Below are 12,677 nucleotides of genomic sequence, written 5' to 3'. Positions count from 1 at the left end.
TTCTAAGGAATAGAGAGAGTCATGTAGAAATTATTTACGACTGTTTTTGATGCATACTAGCACTCCTGAGTGGACCTCAGGTGCAAGAAATAAAATATAAGCAAAATGTATATGGGCCTTTTAGTAGATGCTTTACAATACATTCATAGAATAATTTAACATGCATTCATTTATAAATATTATATAAGTATTTTAAGAAATGTAACTGCAGTGTAATTTAGTAATAATTACAGAGGTTGGAAAAGCAGGACATTTTGGACATTGACCATTAGAATGGACCCAACAAAAGCATTCCTGCCATTCTCAAAGCCTTCTAAAGGGGGCACAATTAAGAATAACATGGGTACTTAGAAGTGTAGTTAAATCAAAATCTATAAATGAACTACAAATTCTTCCAGCGAAAAACCGCAGTCCAATTATCTGAATTGGTGTAATGGGCCTAATGCAGGTTCTGGTTAAAAACATGATTCAGCACAAGCCTACAGCACAGACGGGAAAGGTGGATCCCAACTAGATACACACCACTTTTATACTTCCTACTGGGCTTTTAGCACATTAACATTGAGATGTTGGGTGTGTATAGTATTTGTTGAAATATGCTCTACAGCAGGGGTGTCAAACTCAACAAGTAAAAGGGCCATATTAGGAAAATCTCAGCAAATCTGGGGGCCAGAAAAAAAAGTTTTTATTTAATTCTTAATTAAAGTTTTGCGACAACCAAAAACCAGCCGTTGTTTGCTCAAAATACGCAATAACTTTAACAGTAAAATATAGGCACTTGTAGACCTTAAAATATTACGTGAATACTTGAAATATTCAGTATTTAAATGTCTTCAGGAGCTCGGTCCTTTAAACCTACCTCACTCCTTAAACTAGACACCTGGCATCCTTTCTTTGCTGCAAGTTCAATAATTCTTGGGCTCAATTTCTGAGCTACTAAGCTAAAGTTAAGTGTCTATGTTGGTTGAACTGCAGCTAGTGTGTTTTGTGATATGACCAGTGTGGAATTATGTAGAACTGAGGTGTAACTGCTGTCCCATAGATTGTTGTTGGGGTAGGAAAGGCAGAGTGCCCGTTGCGTTGCAGTGCATGCTGGAGACTGTAGTGCAGGGCATTGTGAAACAGGCTTATATTAATAGAAAATTAAAATACCTTTCAGAGCCAGATAGGATTGTGTCACGGGCCTGATCTGGCCCGCGGGCCTTGTGTTTGACACATGGGCTCCACACCGATAGAACCTTGGTGGAAACATCGTTCTATAGTGTATGTATATGTGCCCATAGGAAAAAATCTTAATATCTCTGTGGAAGACAACAATACAATCAGATGGAAAGACAAAAGAGACTTTAGCTGAAGTCTCCTGCTGATCAGATATTCAGATATTTTCTCCTGAAGAGGCCAGTAATCTCACACATCTCTTCTTGAGTTGCAGTAGAGATCTTAGTAAAGCACCACATTGTGCTCAGATCTGCAGTGATAATCTCCTTTTTGTCTGCTGCGATTTTTCATGCAACATTTAAGAAATAAAATTTTCCTTTGAAGTGAGAAGAGATGGAACAAGTCCGATAAAACCTCAGATATGGGGCAGGTGATTTTAACATGTGGTCACTTTTCATTGGTCAGTGGCAGCCGAGCTGTTGGTTTAAACGATAACAATTAACCTCTTTTTCTCCAGGGTATATTCTGGTTTTCCATCTGAATTTACCTGACCAAATCATAAGGCAAATTATTCAGTAACTGCATTTACTTTTGTAAAAGCTCCCCTCAAATGAACAGAAAGTGTTTTATGATCAAACACATATTGCTATATGTTTACAATTTACTGCTGAAAGCCAAAAATTTTAGACGTTCTGTGTATTATTTTATAAAAATAATTTTTAAGGAGTACATCACTGTATATCACTGTTTATAGTTTATAGTATATAGAGTTCAGCTTCTTCTATTACAACGGTTTAAAATTACATTACCCATCTATTTGATTGGAAAGAAGACAGTTACAGCTCTCATATGACACCCACCTTTTGAATGTAGCTTATGAAATATGAAAGTTGTGAAGAATATGACGAAGTGCATTTTGGAACCACCGGTGGTCTCAAGGAGTTGAAGAGGTAAGCCTTGATCAGAGAGAAAGGAATCCTCCTCTCTGGGTCTATCTCTCTCTCTCTCTCTGTATCTATCTAAGTGTTATTCAGGTAGTATTCCTTTGATGTATTTCTCTTAATAATACATTTTGCCTGGTCTCATCACATTATTCTCTCAGTTGTGACAAATAACAGTCATTTCTGAATGAACCCATCTGTTACCTTAACTCAGGCATTCCTAAAGTCAGTTCTGGGGACCCAGTGTTTTGCACATCTGCATGTTTTTGTGCTTTCCCTCACCTGGCACACTTGAATCAGCTCAATAACTGATTAACAAGCCCCATGGCATGCTAGAGTCAGTCTACTAGTTGGTAGAGGTCAGTGTGGGATCACACCCAATAAAAAAAACACCTGCAACACAAATAAACCTCCACTACATAGAATATGTATTTTATTGCTTTTGTCCGTTATTTTACAAAATAGAACATTACTGTTTATTGCACAAATATATAGCAGTACATATGTCTTCTCTACTCCCTGTGCTTTGCTGTGCTCAGCTGTAAAGTCTCACTCTTGTGCAGGAGACTCTGCATCCTTGAACTCAACAAGAATCCTGCAACATACAGTGCTTTAAACCTTTCCTCTCATGAATTCAGACTTTTACTGAATACATCTCTAACAATAATTCTAGGATTCCTTGCTAAGTGATTAATATGCTTATTCTAGTGTTTCCATCCAACAGAGTCATCATTCTGGAGCTTCACTCAAGATTCTACCCCAATGGTCTGAATCCAGACCGGCCAGGGTTTCAGAACATCAGTCATGATCCAAGAACTTGACAGGATTCTAGAATATCAGTCTCTGTTCTAGAACATTGAGATTCTGGAGACTAGAATGTCAGGATTCTACTACAGCCTTTATTCTGGAATATTGGTCTGAATTCTGAAATGTTGGTCAGTATTCTAGAAGATCAATCAGGAGTCTAGCACGTCAGTCAGCATTCTACAACAGTCAGGGCTGTAAACCATCAATTAGGATTCTAGAACATCGGTTAGGAGTCTAGAACATCAGTCAGCATTCTACAATGGTCAGGACTGTAAACCATCAGTCAGAACTCTAAAACAGCAATTAGAAGTCTAGAACATCAATCAGCATTCTACAATATTCAGGACTCTAAACCATCAGTCAGGATTCTAGAACATTAGGAGTCTAGAACATCAATCAACGTACTACAACAGGAGTGTAAACCATCAGTCAGGATTCTAGATCATTAGTTAGGGTTCTGGAACATCAATCAGCGTTCAACAACAGGACTGTAAACCATCAGTCAGGATTCTAGAACATCAGTTAGGAGTCTAGAACATCATTCAGCATTTTACACCAGTCAGGACTGTAAACCATGGGTCAGGATTCTTGAATTAGACACCCACCATTATTCTAGATCAGGTGGTCAGAATTTTAAAACATCAGTCATCATCATCAGTCCGGCTTCTACGTCAGTCAGGACTCTAGAACATTGCACCAGTTCCTGCAAGGCTCCTGGATCAGCCACTGAGTTCCACTGCTCCTCTACTACACAGTGTATAAAGTTTTTCTATGGAATACAATACAGTGATACACATAACACACACTGTGCACTACGGTCAGACGCCTGGTGGGTGCCAGTTTTAACACAATATCAAAATTATACACACTGAAAACAATACAGCCACATCCGTCAAGTGACAGTTACTCAAGAAAGAACATTTAAAATGACTTGGCAATGTGTGAAACACTTACATACAGTGCACGACCACAAGTGAGGGAATACAGTGAGGGACGCAACACCGTAATCCCAAAAAGTGCGCTTGAATACAGAGATCAGTTCTAGAATTCATACAGAAGAACCAGGGACACTTCTGTGGAGGTGTGTGGGGACAGGGCACTACACATATATGACAGTCTTTGGGATAATACCAAAAATGGGGTTTTGGGAAAGATACAGGTTTAATAATCTCTTCATCTTTCTCTCTTGCCGCCCCCGTCAGTCTCCATGTCTGTGCGTGACAACAGGCATTTATACAAGGCACACATAATTAAAACCTGAATTGGAACCTGTACGTTTTAAAGGGCGTCCACCATGACAGTTGCACATCAAACAGCATCTATGAACATGAAACATGACATCATTCAGAAGACACATATATGAATTTCTGTTAAAGCACATTCATTTAGTAAGCAAACCTTATGGCTGTTTCACGACTGCACCCAGCCAACTTTATGAGTCACCATTTTATCTACGAATGAAGCAAGTTTAAACGTAAAAAAGTCCCCAAAATATTCTAAATTGAAAAGTAAAAAAAATGCTGTGAAATATTCAAAATAAAAGCATAATATTAATTAAAGAAATAAACGGGCGAGTCAGTTGGGCTGTTGGTCTTTCCTATGGCCTGGCAGTTTGGCGTTGGTGACTCTGTTCCTCTACACACTCTGCTCTCGCCTCCAGGCCAGCGGGGGGCGCTGCTGAGTCCAGCCCAGGCCGAAGCACAAGCGTAGGCTGCTCTGCTCCAGCAGGAGCGTGTGATGGGGTCCGCCGTGGCTCCAAAAGGGAAGAATAAACTCCTTTAGAGAGCGGTCTCTACATCTGTCTTGCCGCACCCGTTATGAGCTGCTTCCATGTTCACCCTAACACAAGCCACCTTCTCCTGACTAGCCCACAGAGAGAGAGAGAGAGGAAGAGAGAGAGTAAGAATGAGAAGAACAAGGACACGGACATATATAAACAGACAGTACTGTGCAAAAGTCATACATAGACATATTTAATAGAAAGTGACACAACACAAGCCTCCAACACTAAGTATAATATCAAATCTATCAGCATTTCATTTGTCCACTCTTCACTTTTCTGTCGCTTCCATCCTTCCAATCTAAAAACCAGCCAGTTCAGCTGAGTCCTCCCAACAAAAGCTGTTCCCAAACAACTCACTGACATTATGTTCCCCTTCAAAGAGACACTAACATATTCATAATCAACTACCCAAACACACCTTGGCTGCCTTGCAGATTTCTTTCTCAGGTGCATCTAAAATGGCTAAAGGAGGTATTTCTGGGGAGATTAGAACTGTTCCATCAACACGCAGTATGCACATAAATGCCAGACAACAGGTGTTTGCAAAACTGGAGTCCAAAAAATGATTAAAGCTACAGAGAAAGGGGGACTAACAACCACCTGGAACACCTGGTAGACCACCAACACTGTCCCAATCAGATAAACAGCACTTAAAGCTTTCCTCTTTGAGAGAGAGGATAAAATCAAGCTGCTTCAGATCTGAAAACATCCCACAGGTGTTTCTGTCCATCCTTCCACTGTGAGAAGACAACTCAGCGCTATGGGTCTGAAAGGATGTGTAGCTGTTAAGACGCTCTTACTGAGAACATCTGCTCTAGAACACCGTAACTGGACATCTGAGATGTGGAGTGAGGTTTAATGGACTGGTTAGTCTAAATGTGTAATTAGGATTACTTATAAGAAGCAGAAAATGCTGCTAATATCTAAATGATATTTATCCATGCAGATTTCTTTCCATCCATGTAATGATATCCACGCAGATTTCTTTAAAAAACTGACGTCTTCTGAAAAGAATAAAAGCTGCAATACAGGCTAAAAATTGCTATTACATGTAGTTGTTGAGGCTTCTGTCATTTTCTGTTAAATATATGTTTTCTGCTCTTTTCACGCTGAAGAATGAATAACTTGTACTTGGTCATTTTGACAGGAAATGAAATCAATAATATATATATATATATATATATATATATATATATATATATATATAAAGTTTGAGGACACTTGTTTTTTCAGGTATAGTGATATACCTGTATATCGCTGATGTCAGAACAAAATCTTTGTATCTGCATTTTTGTTTTTCAGTTTTTGACATGATCTGAAAATGCCTGTTGTCCTTTAGATTGTTTGTACATTTCATAATAAATGGACCAAAAGAAACGACCCAAAATTTGGGAAACATTCTTGTTCCATTGATTAACATTAAAAGTAAAGTATGTTTTTTTCCTTCTCCTGTAAAGTTACCATTTTGGAGATACAAAGTTTTGTTCCAGCAAAACACCTCAGAACATATGAAAAAACAAGTGTCCTCAAACTTTTGACAGGTAATGCATATGCACATACATACAGAGGCAGAGTGAAAGAAAAGGGATTAAATCGTTAAATTGATTCATGTTATACATCATATACAAAAAAAAATTTGTTAAAATGTTCAGACTGCTAAGACTTGAATGTTAAGACTTGACAAATCTAGCACACAGTTGCTATTAGGAAGTGAAACTACCTCTCGCTCTTCTTCATGGTGTTTGATGCAACAGCTTTCCATGCAGAACTCCTGTTCACCTCATCAGTTATATTAAAAAACAACTGATCAGCGCTGCATGCAGCACACACACACACACACACACACGAAAAGAAAGAAAAGAAAAACGAAAAAACAACAGATACAGAAGACTCAGTAATGAATGGTTTAGAAAGACACACACAAATAATGGAATGAAATAAAATGCAATGCATACAAAAAGCACACATCAAATCATTTTAGAGACACACACAATACGCCCATAAATGCATGATAAATCATTTAAAGGCCAAGTTTCTTTGCCCTGATTCCACTACGGTTAAACTGTCAGCAGCAGGTTAAGCCAAGCAGCTTAAAATCATCTACCATTTTCTGTCTTACACCAAACTCTGACTCCTGTTCGTCCACTCTAGAGGACAGGCCTGCTGATTGGTATGACCTGTACAAATGCAGCATGTTGCACACCTGATGAGCAGGTACACACAGTGCAACAGCAGAAGCAATGACTGTAGAATCTACCGCCTCTCAGCAGCTACCAAACAAAGATAAGCACAGTATAGCTTTTAAACCCAGTGTTTTATAAGCTGTTGGCTATTGGTGTCACCCGCTGGTATCATTACTCACCCTCTTCTTATCATTACTGTGATAATGAGTTTTCTCAATAAAGTTAACTTTTAAAGTTTGAAATGGATTTCATTCTTCTCTTTTTCTACTTACCACACCTCTTTGTTAGAGTTTACTCACTCACTCGCTGAGATTTCTTGAAAAATCTAAGTCAACATATCTAATTTTACCTGAACTGATTGTACACAGTTGCATTCTGTTCTCCCGTTCATTTCTCACCTCTTTCATGGAATATAGAAAGAGCCAAAGAGAACCCAGCAGATCAATTATGCTACGGGTGTATGCTGTACATTTCATTCCCTTGAAGAAACCGTGTCAACATTTCTGTAGGCATTTCATACTAAATTTTGGTGTCTTAGCTGCAAGTTCAAATTAGAACTACTAAAAATATATTTTGACATCATTTCAATTTTAAAGTACTAGCATATGCAATACAGTAAACTAAACTATAGTGCAACGTGTGAAATAATGAAATTTCAGCCATGAAAAATAAAATTTGGTTTTGGTATGTAGTTGTCCATTGTTCCACAGTTGTGCAGTTAGGCTTACACTGGATTTTAGGGTTTACCCAGCTTTTTGCTTTGAATCACACCATCACTGACTGTTACCTACTGTTAAATGAACTTAAAAATAGATTTTTGTTTAATTACAGCAAGTAATGAAAAATGAAAAAGTCTACACTTCCTGGGCACACAACCAGATCCACACTAGTCATAATTAATCACTTCGCCAGTAACAACTTCTAAATCCATCACACATTGTGTCTTTTATGTCCGTACTGTGCAGCCCTACCTTCAAGCCAAGTGGCTTATTGAAGTTTATTATGTAGACTAACATTGTAGAGCCAAAGCAATTCAGTTATATTCACTAAATCATAACTGATTTTTTCACCACATTAGCCCTTCTTACTGTTTCTAGCATCTTTATAACAGGCTCATATATCTCACTGTTTCTGCAACGGAAACAAGAACAGGCAGTATTTATATTCAGACGGTAGTAACACTTATTCGCCTCTTGGGGGAGCACCTCTATGTCCTGTTCATGGGCTGCAGTCTTCATGCTTTCCTGCAGACTTACTAACCTGCCACCGTGAGAGTGCACTGGGATCTTCAGCACATTCCCTCCTCCTCCTCCTCCTGCATAGGACAGTCTGGCCTCCTCCTCCTCCTCCTCCAGACACTCCTCAGCCTCCTGTTCAGAAGGGAACCAATCATGTGGCTTACGGGATGTTGTGATCACATATGATATAACCACAAAAGGCATCGCACGCTGTCCCTGACTTAATGCCCTCTACTGACATTAGCCAGATACTGTACATATCCTACATTTATTTAATTTTGATTTTTATTACATGCACAGACTTATTCGCTTCATTTAAAAGGGGACCTTTTTCCTCCAGACCACTCTGACATACCTGTTTAGCCTTCTTTTTCTTATTGTCATCTTCTTTCTTTTTCTTGCTTTCAGGCATCAGGTCGTCCAGCCAACTCAACTCTCTCTTAGTAAAGAAGAAATCCAGAAGTTTCCGGACAAACACCAGCGCCAGCACCTGAGGCATGGAGGAACGCAGGGTGATGTTGCGGTGCAGTAGCTCAAATGGACATGGGCTAAAATCAGTAACCTTCACATTCAAGGTCGTTACTTTAAGAGTGCCAAGATACTATTACACTTTACACTAATGACTGTACGAGTATGTTCCCAGATCATTTTTTGTTTTAAGTTTTCGGATGATGCTGCAATTTTGAGCAATTTTGCTGTGATACAGGAATTTGTGGAATGGTTTGATAAGACTCCCCTTAACTTAAATGTTAAGAAATCACGAGAGATTGTCTTCAACCCAAAGGGAATTGGGAATCACAGTCCGGTGGTTATTCACAATGACGCTGCATCTCAGGTTTGGTCTTATAAGTCTATATTGGGAAGACACTTGGGTGGTTGACCCATGTGGAGTATCTCTGTGCCAGGCTGCAGCAGAGATTGTATCTTTTGAGGAGATTAAGAAGCTTTGGAGTGGATCAGAAGCTTATGATCCTGTTCTGTAATGCCGTTTTAGAGAGTATTTTAATATACTGCATTTCAGTTTGGTTTGGTGATCTTTCAACACAGCTAAAGAACAAAGACTGCTTGGAACATTGTTGGTGGTAACCAGCAACTCCTCTCTTAGTGCAGTCTGTCATTAGATTGGCATGAAGAATTATATCTAATCTAATCATGTTCTTTTTCCCTCAGACAGGAGATGTACAGTGATAGTGTGTAGATTATATAAATCTATATCCATGTTGTTTATACTGTCTTAATGTTGTAATCAGGGTGTGAGGTTCTAGGTCTGGTGTATGTGTATGTCCGGTGGTTCTTTTATGACATGCAATCTGGGTTCCCCTGGTGGCACAATAAAGTTAATCAAAATCAAAAGTATAACACTGCTTTACTTGCATTGAACTGCATTTTAAACCTTTTTTATTAGTGTAATAAACACCATCATGCTAATGTTATTCTGACATTTTTAATAAATGACTGCTGCAGATTTATGCTTAGATCAATGTCCGTTTTTGTTCTGAGCACAAATAAATATACAAGAGGGTGCCGGTACCATCATGGGGAAGACGACACGGGCGGAAGAGGCTTTGATGACCCAGAGCAGCACAAGGCATGTGAGCTGCACCAGCGTGAAGACGTGAACCTTCCACAGCGGCACGTAACGCAGGTAGATCAGATCTGGCTGGTGTTTCGCTGGCATCCCAAACAGTTTTATCCTGTCAAAGAACTGAGGGAAGAGGAATAAGATGAAAGTGAGATTGCATGAGAGAGATGAAAGAACAAGTGATGTAGCCAGAGCAACGTGAAGACAGCAAGAGAGAGAAATTGAGGTGGAATAAGGTAAAACTGCAAAAGCACCTCAGGTTGAGTGTTTGCGTAGATTAACCCATCAGCTACGCGTTACAGTCATATGCAAACGTCTGAGCAAAGCCAGTCAGATGACACATTTGGTGGATAAAGTGAAAATAATTTAACACATCCTCTACAGAGATCAGACTTCTGCACATTTTAGTGCACAGTTGCTGTTTTGCTGAATGAAATGCATGGAAAAAATGGCAGAAGTTTTTCCAGTATGTTTAACTTAATTTACTTTGGAGGAAGTTTTAACTTATTTTCACTTAGAAGATCAACGAAACGTACTTTCACTGGGTTGTAACTGTAATGATCTCACCTGTATGCCTTTCAGAGATGAAACACCCATATAGAGAAAGACTCCATACAGCACCGGCATGGGAATAAACTAGAAACAAGACACATTTGGATCATTGAACACACAAGACGTAATATTTACACTCACAGTCCACATTAAAAACCCAGAAAATCTTGTTCAATCCCATCTGTTTCCCCCTCACTGGTAATTTTATGAGCTCCACCTAGCTTACAGTGTCCAATTACAGACTATGGGTCATCTGTTGTCCTGCTCAGTTTGTCAGTCACCCTGTACGCCATTCATCATTGGTCAGTCTCTGATCACATAATCACCGTTGACTGGATATTGTTTGGGTGGTGGTCCATTCTCAGCACAGCACTGACACGGACACAGTAGTGTTCATGGTGATGTTTCTGGAGTTTTTACACCAGAAGTTGGCAACATGTGCCTCTTTTGCTGTCCTGTTGCGGCTCCACAGCAGAATTAGATTATTAGGTAAAAATAAAATAATCATCCTTTGCAGTAAAATAAAGCTCTGCTGATGGTTATAACACAGTTTTAACACTGAATGGTTGTAAATGCTGGAATTAGTGTAGCCATCTGATAATTGGAGAAGAGCTACCTCACCCTTTAACCCTGAAGGTCACCATAGCATCACAGACAACAGTCTCGCCTTGCTAGTAGCTAACGAATAGACAAAGATTTAAGATGAACATTGATAATTTGGACACATTCTGGTGCCTCGTGCACCGTTTAAGGTGGAACAGGAAAATTCGTTGAGAGACATTTTACAAGTAACTATTCCTCTTTTGCAGAAAAGTTTCCTGCCGGAGATGTGAGAAAAGCAGCTATAGCTGAGCTAAAGCTTAAGGCAGAGCAAAGTCAGTCTGCGTTTTTGTAGTGCATTAGCACATACTAAGACATATTTACAGGCAAGATATTAAAATGGATTAAAATATTATTTCTGGCTCCCGAGGTGGTTGTATTTTTGTTGAAAGGACAAAACGGCTCTGCTTAACGTTTGGGTTGCTGAGCCCTGGTTTACACAGTATCTCGGTCTCTCTGCTAGGTTGAGAGTGATCCGTCACCCAAAAATATCCAGCCAAGAGCAGCTCTGTGGTCAGAAACTGCCCAGTGATGAAGGGCTAAATAACGGATAACACAAACTGTGCAACAACATTTGGGCTACAGTGTCTAACTGCACCAGTGAGATAGGGGTTTCTAAAACACTGTATGATGACTGTATATATCCTAACATGGACATACTTTGGTATTATTTACACATACCACAAAAAAATAAAGTTTATGCTGTACTTAATCATGGGAAGTCTAAAATTATTAGTGTAGTCTTGCTATACTATTTAAATGTAATTACATAATTACATGATGATTTGTTACGCAATGAACTGCATTTCTATTCTATATACACTCTGTATCAACATGCTTGAGTCTGCACTTCCAACGTTTTCCACTTGTTTTGATGTCAAACGATGAGAAAAAACATATTAAATAATGTTAATGTCCTGTTCTGGTACAGCATCTGTTCATGGACGTGAATGGTCCTGTCTGCTACACACAGCATCAGATATGCCACTGCTTTATTCAGAGCCGTAGTACTGCACATGGATGACCTCTGACCTTTAGCGCTGAGGTCATGAAGACAGAGCAGCCCATCAGAGTGAAGATGAGGACCCCAGTGAGGCGCTGTTCTCTGATGCCCAGGAACTTAGGCTGTTCCCCTGGAGCTGAACAGCTGGACTCCAGCTTCAGGCTGTTTACATGGGAGATGGACAACACAGTGGCTGCAACAAACCACGGCAGTCCCATCACTGAGCACACACCCAGCATCACCGCCACAACCAGCAGGTCCAGGTGATACCCACAGCCTTTCTGCAGGGAGGGAAAGGTGTGGAGAAATGTACATAGTTATGAACTTACAGCCTGAAGTTACCAGTAAGTGCTGTGCAAACTGCATGCTTACATCATCAAACATCTGCCTGAAACTGTGTTATTAAGTAATCTCTAATAGACTTGCTATACAGTAAAAACAGTAGCAGGCATCTTAAAAGCCTGAATTTTGTCCATACTTTTGTCCATTTGTATAGATAACAATGTGTCATAAAGTGTAGGAAACCACACGTCCATATAAGATTACTTAAAAACTCCATTTAAGCCAGATTATTTAGGCCTAACATATTTTTAACCTGCTTTTTTTGGAAGCTCAGTCAGAAGTGACTGATAGCATGGAGGATCTGTAAATGTGAGAGGGGAAATGAGTCCATCTTGACCTTCTGATCTAGCCCTAAAGTTATCATAGGCCTTCCTAAACTTATAGTGCTTGATTTTTATGTCCGAAAACATTCACAAGCCTTTTAGTGTGTGATGGTGGACCATGTATGGACCTCTTCTTATTCAAGGCATGTCAAACTGGCCAAAGTG

The 12,677-nt window shown here is 39.5% G+C and overlaps 1 protein-coding gene across 4 annotated transcripts in view; it reads right to left on the bottom strand.

Moving 5' to 3' along the window:
- Positions 1–2,504: 2,504 nt before the first annotated feature.
- LOC118812175 (sodium bicarbonate cotransporter 3-like) overlaps positions 2,505–12,677 on the bottom strand; it is a 71,805-nt gene continuing 61,632 nt past the window's right edge. For 2 of the 4 annotated variants that reach the window (XM_036576952.1, XM_036576953.1), the window contains exons 20-26: positions 11,877–12,128; positions 10,260–10,328; positions 9,642–9,815; positions 8,466–8,600; positions 8,133–8,242; positions 6,410–6,502; positions 2,505–4,769 (exon numbers count right to left, since the gene is read on the bottom strand). In XM_036576952.1, coding sequence (XP_036432845.1) covers positions 4,685–4,769; positions 6,410–6,502; positions 8,133–8,242; positions 8,466–8,600; positions 9,642–9,815; positions 10,260–10,328; positions 11,877–12,128 — 918 coding nt within the window. In that variant the 3' untranslated portion in view covers positions 2,505–4,684. Of the gene's footprint in view, positions 4,770–6,409; positions 6,503–6,808; positions 6,867–8,132; positions 8,243–8,465; positions 8,601–9,641; positions 9,816–10,259; positions 10,329–11,876; positions 12,129–12,677 lie in introns of all 4 variants that reach the window. The other 2 variants (XM_036576955.1, XM_036576954.1) reach the window with 2 other exon arrangements.

Source organism: Colossoma macropomum, unplaced genomic scaffold (genome assembly GCF_904425465.1).
Source record: "Colossoma macropomum unplaced genomic scaffold, Colossoma_macropomum, whole genome shotgun sequence".
Classification (NCBI taxonomy): domain Eukaryota; kingdom Metazoa; phylum Chordata; class Actinopteri; order Characiformes; family Serrasalmidae; genus Colossoma; species Colossoma macropomum.
Note: the sequence above shows the minus strand (reverse complement) of the source record. Positions and strands in the feature narration are given on the sequence as shown.